Source organism: Parasteatoda tepidariorum, chromosome 10, assembly GCF_043381705.1.
Source record: "Parasteatoda tepidariorum isolate YZ-2023 chromosome 10, CAS_Ptep_4.0, whole genome shotgun sequence".
Taxonomy (NCBI): domain Eukaryota; kingdom Metazoa; phylum Arthropoda; class Arachnida; order Araneae; family Theridiidae; genus Parasteatoda; species Parasteatoda tepidariorum.
This window is the reverse complement of record NC_092213.1, coordinates 73444996-73454640: the sequence shown is the minus strand read 5'-3', so window position 1 is coordinate 73454640 and position 9645 is coordinate 73444996. Positions and strand designations below refer to the sequence as shown.

The 9645-nt window shown below is 32.7% G+C and overlaps 1 protein-coding gene across 3 annotated transcripts in view; it reads right to left on the bottom strand.

The window, feature by feature from the left end:
• The window catches only part of LOC107442639 (collagen alpha-1(III) chain-like), a 65009-nt gene that overhangs the window by 17712 nt on the left and 37652 nt on the right, over nt 1-9645 (bottom strand). For 2 of the 3 annotated variants that reach the window (XM_043053931.2, XM_043053934.2), the window contains exons 11-14: nt 8351-8413; nt 6535-6558; nt 4446-4481; nt 2291-2335 (exon numbers count right to left, since the gene is read on the bottom strand). In XM_043053931.2, coding sequence (XP_042909865.1) covers nt 2291-2335; nt 4446-4481; nt 6535-6558; nt 8351-8413 — 168 coding nt within the window. The remainder of the gene's footprint in view (nt 1-2290; nt 2336-4445; nt 4482-6534; nt 6559-8350; nt 8414-9645) is intronic. The other variant, XM_043053932.2, reaches the window with a different exon arrangement.

Here is a 9645-nt window from a genome sequence, read left to right as displayed (position 1 = left end):
AACAATAAAACAGTCTTCTGTTTAGATATCATAGTTCTGAACCAAAACAACTGGTTTTATAGCTGCTGAACTAATGTGTTTTTTATACGAAACTCTCATACATATCAGAAGTAATGATGAGAATAAAATGTATAAAAGCAATTTAAACTTTTCATGTAGCCTACACTAGTGCCATATCTACAGTAATTTCTCTTCCTGTTAGTAGTTGATAATTATCTCTTTTCTGAAGCATAATATAAACTTAACAATTTACACATGGATGTGAATAGCAAAATTAAGTTGTCAAAAAAAAACAATTTACATATTGCAATTTAAAACTTAACGTTTTGGGGACATAAAAGAAAAACGTCACAGCACAGCATTATTCAAACCTTTTAATAGTGTATTATTGCAAGACACGAGTAACATTTATAATAAGGAATAAAATTCAATACTCTTTAAATGTTTAAAGATTTTATCAGTTGCAATCACAAACAGAAGTTTAAAGAAAATGATAAATTACTTACTTCATAGCATTATTAATCCACGACGTTTCGCGCTCTCAGTTTCAAATGAAAATAAACAAAACGGTTGAAAAGCCTTGCAGACGCAGGGCAGTGTCACAGGACAGTACAAGGCATGTTGCGCACGCACAAATCAATTCTGACGTCATTGCTTAGAATAGCGTTTTCCCGAGAATGAGGGGAAAAATCAAATATTCCCTGGCAATAGGCTGAGGACCATTGGGATTTGGAATCGTGCCGATCGGACTACCTGTAAAAAACTGTGTGGAGGCTATTGGCGTCAGTCTGGAAAACATTATGAGGAAGATCCTAAGACATATAATCAAAATTTCGATAATCTGCAGAAGGAGAGGGCCCCCCGCTTCACGGGCTACTTAACACGTTGCTAACACGCTAATTTTACATGTCTTGTCCGTCTGGCCAAACGATAAATATCTACAAACTAAACTGCAAATACTAGACAGATTTTGCTAGTTTTAAAAGGTTTAGCATGACATATCTGAAAAAGTGGTGAACTATCTAAGCTTACGAATTGTTTAGAAGTAGTGGTGGATAAAACTCCACTAAATTGAATTTATTAAAACAAGAATCACAATTAATAAACTACCACTTTAAAATATTTATTCGCTGTCCGGAGCAAGTTGACATTTCTGTGTATATAAATAAAACTATTTTTGTGTGTTCTATATTGCATTAATTTCTTCAAGTCATTTTAGTAAAGATAATTATATAAAAAAATTAAAAATTTACTCGAATTATGTGTTTCTAATAATCTTGGTTTCGCCGGTCACCGGTGACCCCCGTGGAGCTACAAACAAACTCAGTGCCAGTCACCGGTGACTCCCATGGCGTTCAACGTGTTAAAGTGGTCTTTTCCTAGGTCACTTAACTTAGTCAGTGATGCTTGATTTCGGTCCCGAAAAATTGTGATACGAAGCGACTCAACTGGAATTTTGCATAACTGCATTATAAAACTTCTAACACGGTCGGCTAATTGCGGATGGACAATATTTTGCCTTTGAATATTTTGTTTTTTAATATGAACTTGTGTATCTGCTCTAATGCTCTGCTTTACCTTGCACAATTTTATACCTACTCTTCAATAAATTTAAAAAATAAATAGTTTTTTGTCTTTCTGCGTCAAAGAATTCAGGGCCAGCGCTTTTATACCACAAAGACACTAAAAAAATGTCTCTCCATCCGTTGAGGTCTACGGCTTTTAAAGATTTAACAAAATAAATTAATAGAGCCTGAATAGTCTGGTTGGTAGGGCACTGGGCCCATGTCCAAGAGGTCGTGGGTTTGATCCTCACCGGCCGAAGATTCAGCGTGTAGTAAATGGTGACTGATACACGTAAAATCTGTCCGAGTCTCAAAGTCCTTCATATTCCCATAACAAATCATACCTCTGTGGGTACTGATTCAGGAGTTTCCTTTTTTTCTTGATTGGTTCAAAATTACAAGGCTACGCAGTTGAACATAAGTAGTCGTAAACACAAAATTGGGTCGGCTGATCAACAACGGTTATAAAAAAAAATTAATGTAGTACAGTTAATTAATACACAATAAAGAGTTTTCCTGAAATAATTATTTTTCTTTTAAAATTGACTCTTAGAACCTTCTTCCTCGAAAATAATTCCTTTTTTTCATTTTAATTGAAAACCAACTAAACGAAAGTAATAAAAAAGGACACTTAAAAGAATACGATAAAAATAGCTTATCTTAAAAATGACATTGAAAACAATAAATTATTTTTGAAAAAATTTTAGAAAATCGTAGTTTCTTACTTTCTCTCCTGGACTTCCAGGAACTCCTGGCAATCCAGACATACCCTGTAACGAAAAAGAACGTAATGAAGTCTTTATTTCCTCTGGCATGCATGTGAGTACAAATTTTGTGGATGGTTGAAAATAATGATGATTTTAATTCTTATTTTCGTTTAGCGGTTTTACATCGTAGTAGAAAAATGCGAAACGGACATTAACTTGTTTCGTATTTTTCATTCATGGGACGCCACTGCTCCTAGGTTGTTCATTACCCAGATAGCAAAATAAGGTTTATTTTCATTCAGCAAAAACCTTTTAATGTAAACCGAAAAAGGTTTGTTTTGCTGTTTACGCGTAAACCTTCTAACCTTAAAACGAGATCTGGGACAATCTGTTGTATTTTTCGCACATTACCCTAATCCTAAACCTTGAAAAACAACCTTCTATATAAAAATCTTAAATGAATGTTGTCTTAGGGTTTCAAGCGTGAAAAAATTCCTTTAAAAAAGCTAGTCTTAAGGTGAAAATAATCTTAAATCTAGGTAATTATAAGGTTTCTTTTCGCAAAGTCTTGTATGCTCAGCTAAAATCCACCTTGTCATGAAATTTTAATGGACACTGCAATTTGATCCTATCGCTAGTGTGACGTCAGCTAAGACGTCATGATAGACATAAGTCACCAGTTTACCTAAGTGGCACTATTTTTAAAAAAAGCTTTAAAAATAATTTTTAGTCCTCTTAGGATGAAAGGTTTGAAACTGCAATATTTTTGCTTTATTGAAAAAAGATTTTTAGTACAAACATTTTTGAGACAATAGAAAGAAAATTCCGACGGTTAAATGCTTTCTGGGATTATTATGTCACACATACTTGAAATATGACATCATAATGACGTCCTATACCTCCTCATTCTTATCACTTGCTAACAAATTAGACTGAATCAAAATTATTATTTTCAATTAAATAAAAACTAATAAAACGAACGTTATCAAATTCAAAATTGTATGAAAGAAAGCTGTTAAAAAACAAAACTGTATACAGAAAATGTGCTAACTTGGATCGCCTTTCTCCATTCATAATGAGTCAATACATCATAATGAAATCACATACCACTGAATTAAAACTGCATTTCACACTGAAACTACTGAATTTCACATACCATTGAAGTACGATATTTATTTTGGCGTAATTATACTAAATTTTCTCATTGTGTATTGATAAAACTGCCAAATTTGACAACTTAGCTGAAAGTTATAACAATTTTCGATAAACAGAAAGTTATTGTTAATCCGTGAAAGTACATTTTCTTTGGTAATAAATATTATGTTAAAATATTGTTTTTTGTATTAAGTTTGTTTTGTTAAAAGAAATTTTATACAGTTTGTTACCTAAAATTACTTTGATTTCTAAGACCATTTTTTTGTGAGGGCATGTGGGGTGAAATTTTAAAAATTTTACCTATTTTAAAGAAATTTGCAATTAACTTCTGCTTATAAATAACTGAATTTATAAACTCTGTGCTTATAAACAGAAATAAAATTGTTAACAAATGATAAAATAGCATAGCGAATGCATGAGGAACCTAAAAGAATAGCTCTCCTGTGTTGGCCTCTCTACTTGACCTCTGACTAGCCTTTATTGTAACTAATATTGATGTAAACAAAGCTTTTTATTACCTTTTTTTGTATTTTCTGAAAATAATCAGAAGATGGACGCAAAAAAATTTTCAAATCAATATTTAAAAGTTTATGAAATTTGGTGGGATATATATTTTCCACCAATGGTTACGGGATAAAATAATTTTAAAAAGTAGACACTTGTTATTCAGGCATCAGTAGGGCAGTTTTGTTGGCCGATTTTTCAGGGGCGCCGTATTAAGTGGGCCAACGTTACTATCACAATATGATAGTACAGAGAATGAAAGAAAGCAACAGTGTCTTTTCCGGGTTTCGAATTCAGGACCTTTCTGATGTGAGGTTAGCTCCCTGACCGCTACACATCCAGTCCGCAGAGTTTAAAAAATCCTTTTGACATTGTAAACCTAAAACATTTTTGAAAGAATGTCTATGAAATTTCTGTTAAACACAAAATTGTTGAAACAAAAAAAAAAAACAATCATTTCTACCAAAAATACGTTAATATTAGAAAAATAAATAAGTAATATTGATTTTCTTACTTTTGGTCCTGGTAAACCTGGCCAGGAATCATATATCTAGAAGGATCAAATTTTTATTTTTTCATAAAACATCTTTAACGTATTTTTTCTTATGTAATTTATAATTTCCTTTCCTTTTCTTTCCACTTAAATGAATTATTTTGGACAAACAATTTTATCCTGTTTTTTTAATTTAAATGTTTTATAAGAGACTAATAATTAAACTGAACGGTAACATTACCATGATTCTGTAAATAATTTTCAACAAGCACCTCCTCCCACATGATTAACAGTTTAAAAACTCAGCTCATAATAAGATTGTAAAAAAATAAAAAATAACTTGAGCACCCAGATACATCAATAATATATACAGTTCTAAAAATTGATTTCTTCAATTATCACTTTGCAAAAATTAATAAATACTTTTCGACAAAGTAATAAATTGCAACACGGCTTATTTTGATATATTATATTAAAATCAAAATATTTATTATTCGTCTATCAACTAATAATACAGTAATTCATCATAATTCTGATATTTTACTGCACACAATAGTATTGATTTAGATTTTTTTTCCTTTTTAGACAAACGAAACCATATTGTATATTATTATGCTAATAAATAAACTAAATCTTTTTTTTATCCATCACATTAACCATAAAAACACAGTGCTTTGACTTCATATCTAAATACACATTATCGAAAGCAAAACTATGCTATTGTTGATAAATAAATTCTTATTATGGAAAACCTGTACTAATCAATGTTTTTCATATTTGAAAATAAAAGGAACCATTCATTTAACCCTTTATAAGGATATGGGAAGTATACTTCCCACCAAATTCCTTCATTTTTAAATATCAATGGGAAGTTTCTTTACCACCTATCATTTGTGCTGTTGTCTTTTAATAACTTTGGAAAAGCAAAAACAAAACACCAATGAAGGGCATTGTTTACATACATGTGGATAACATTGAAGTTTGGGTCAAAAACAGTTACCGTTAATTTTTCAGGAGCCATTTTCTCGAGTACATTGTGCGTTCGTTCATTTGATCATTTCTCATCGAGTTTATTTATAGTTGTAAACATAGATTCAATAAATTCGGTTAGTTATAAATATAAAAGTTCAGGCTTATTGCTATCCTTAACAATACGTAAAATTTCTTACGTAAAATTCCACCAAAACAAAAGAGCTTAAAAATCCGACTAGTTTTATTTAATGATTTAAATAAATTCCTTTATATAAATAAATCTTAATCCCATGAATATTTTAGCATAAGAATACTAGAAAAAATGTCCTTATAAAGGGTTAAAAAAGGGCGCTAAGCCAACACCTCCTAGAAAAGAGCAGGCCTCAGCACGGGTTACCATAAATATCCCTTAGTAGTCCAAACGTAATGACATATTTCGTATTTTCAACCACTGCGCAGCTTAGTACCCCGAACGTAATGACATCTTTCTTATTTTTCATCTACTGAGCAGTTAACTTCGTCACATCGGACTACTAAATTGATCCTTGCTGAGGCCTCCTTACTTCTAGAAGGTGTTGGCTAAGCACAAATGGGTTAAGTAGTCTAAGTAGCCTTCTTTCTTAAGGAGATGAAGAAGCTTCTTTATATGAGGTATTGGATTATAAATCTGTTCTCTTTTATTCCACTCAGTGCCGCCTCTGTATCAGTATGACGTCACTCATCACTTATGTGTGACTTCATACTCCCTGAAGTTTCGTTTTTTCCGAGTCAAAATCATGTAAAACTCATATACATTATAACTTGATTAGACTAAAGCTCATTATACTTTACAACATGTTAATCATTACACTAAAACTCATATACATTATGACTCATTATTCATAAGACAAAAACTCATATACATTGCAACTCATTATTCAAAAATTCCAATATATATAAATTAATGATCGTTAGACAAAACTATTATACATTATAACTCATTATTCACTGTACAAAAACTCATTGTATATTATACCTGTCGTTTAACGAGAAAAAATTTTCACCACATAAGTAAGAACTGTCTTTTAAAAATCTATAGTTAACATCCAATCTCTTCATATGCAATGATGTTTAAAAATAAGAAAAAATTCTCACTTACACCTCCTCCATTTCCAGGTTCACCCTGCAATAATAAAATTTTAATTAGAATTTAAGTTCTTTTTCGCAATTCTGTATTTTTTGTATACATTATGAAATGAAAACGGCTGCTAATTTTTTTTAAAATTTTATTTAAGAGGCGCATATGTTTTGCATAGGGTCAGGCAGAAGGTCATTGGCGCATATATTTCGTCTGTGACTGAACGCTTGAACTCAGAGGGTAATTTGAGATTTAATTAAATTGGCATTGAAACAATTTTGGGCAATACATTGGGCAATGCAATGCGTTAAACATTGAGAAGAAAAACTTTGCTACTACAACTTAATTGTGACCAATTCAAAGGTGCCAACGATTCTCACACAATCCTAACGTGGCTCCCCCGAATTTCCTGTACTTGATATCTGTACTTTTTATATTTTATTTTATAACCATCGTTGAACAGCCGACCCAAATTTGCGCTTACGACTACTAATGCACAACTCCGTAGCCTTGTAGTTTTGAACCCAATCTAGAAGAGAAGGGAACTCATGGATGAAGTATTGGGAGAAATTTGCTTTCATGGTAGACTTTTTAATGGAACCAACCAGCATCTGCGTTACACGGAGATGAAGACCACGAAAACTTCCCACGGTTAGCCTTACGGCAAGGGAGTCTAACCCATGATCCATCTACCACTAGTCCCGCAGTGGACTGATCGTTAAGACACGGTTCTCAGCAGATCATCGTAGTCAAGCATCACTGGCTGCGGTCAGTGTGCGGGTGGGTGACCACTTGGATCAGTCTGCGTAGGGACCGAGGGTGTGCGGTATTGGTCCTCGTTAAACTGTTATATCGTTAAGTGCTCAACTTCGCGTGCAGGTCGTCGGGCTACCGAAGCGGGGGTGTCATCCCCTCTGCGGGGGTGTCATCCCATCTGCGGGGGTGTCATCCCCTCTGCGGAGGATCAAAATTGTGATGGCATGTCTTCGGATCATCCTCAGGGATGTTTCCCAGATCGTCGCCAATAGCCCATTGTGCAGCTCTAGTGCGACGTTAATGAACAAATCAATCAATCAAATCATCTATCACTGAGGATATTTCACTTCCGCACTGTAGTCGGTGCAAGCCAGAAGCAGAACTCGTATCGACTATATATCGCTTGGATGCGAACTCCGTTCACCTCATTGGAAGGCGAACGCTCTATCTCTTGAGCCATCACGACTCCTGATATCTGTACTGGACAATTCTCATGAATGGATATAAATTCTAAACAGATATGAGAAAAAAAGAGAGGCTTGAATCAAGGCAAAATAGGAAGAAGAAAAAAAGAAGAAGAAAAGAACGCCGATGGTAACACGCTTTCAAAGCTGTAAAGTTTGTTGAAAAAGATGTATCAGTGCAAAAAGTCACTTTCAAAAGTTTTTAATATGCCTTACCGATCAGATCAATAATTTCTTATTTTAAAATAGACTCACTTTTAAGTCAAAATAGAGTGGTAAATTACACACACTTCGCTAGTGATGTATGCTGACGAACCGAAGCAACATGGCGAAATTCTCTAAAAAAGTATTGACGAATTTGGCGTAACTGCCCGAAACTTGAATTATGATTACTTAGTATCGATAATCATAGGTTATCATTTGCTACAGATAATATTATATTCAATGACGATGAAACGACTACCGCACTAAATAAAATAAAAAATTCAAAGAATCATAAAAAGAAGAGTTACTGTATTTTGAGAATTATTAACAACTATCACCAATCTCACAAATATTATGATAATCAAAAATGGAGCATTGCTTTTAAAAAAATTATAATTATCGGAATTTCTTACTTTAATTCCTGGAATACCCGGTAGACCTGGTGCTCCCGGCAATCCTGGAGATCCAGGTTCACCCTGCAAAAGAAAATTTTTTAATAGAATAGATAGCATTATGTTCTTTCTCGGAATGGGGAACGTTTTTGTCGACTATTGAGGGAAAATAGATGCTTACATTTTTTTTCTTCAGCTTAGTTGTATTATTTAATATACTGAGGAAAAAACATGAGACTCGTTCGTAAAATAAGTCTTGGGAAAACCTGCATAAGATTTTTTTTTAATGTAAGATTTATTTTTACTTGAAAGTGTATCATAGAAACTATTTTTCCTAATAATTCCCACCTTTATTTAGATATCTATCACAGTGGGAAATTTCCCTTCAAATAAAGATGTTGCTAGTGAGGAAGAGATTATTTAAACGATTTGTGAACATTTAATGCAAAACAGCTTTTGTTAAATTCGTGAAAACTGATCACGAAGCATTCGCATCGTGAACTATCAGTTTTCACGAATTTTCTTATTCACTTTTGCAATAAAAACCATCACTGACAACAGAAGGTTACCCACTTTGAACCAATACCTCTTCAGAGATGCCAACTTGCTCCAGACAGCAAATAAATATTTTAAAATGGTAGCTTATCAATTGTGTTTCATGATTTAATAAATTCAATTTATTAGATTTTTATCACCACTATTTCTAAATAATTTGTAGGTTTATATAATTTAACACTTTTTAATAGTTATGTCATGCGACACTCCTTAAAAAGCAAGTAAATAGTCAAATGTTTGTTACATTTAGTTTGTAGTTATTTACTGATCTATTTAAATATTTTGGTGTGTCCGGAGCAGTTGGCATCTCTGCCTTTTAGAAGACAGAAGGCCTCATCACTGGTTACCGTAAACAAGAAATTTGATCCTTTAGTAGTCAATTTGAGCAATGGAGCGTCAACCATTGAACTGTTGATCCAACTTCCTCACCATTCCATTTTCACCATAAATCTCAATAAATTGATGATGAATTCCAGACGGATTTATTTATTATTCTCGTATTTATCATTGCATTTATCATACACAAACAGAATCTTTTAACAAAAATATGTAGTGGCAATTAACAATGTCATAAAATATTGAAATTTGTTAAATTTACGTAATCACTTTGCGTCAAAAAAATTAGGACCTGCAATAACCCCGTAAAAAAATCGATTCTAATATAAATACATACCCTCTAATTTTTCGTAGTTTCAGAAAATATTTTATTCCAGGAGTAACATAAGTAATGCACTGCTATTTTTATCAATAAATCTTATGTT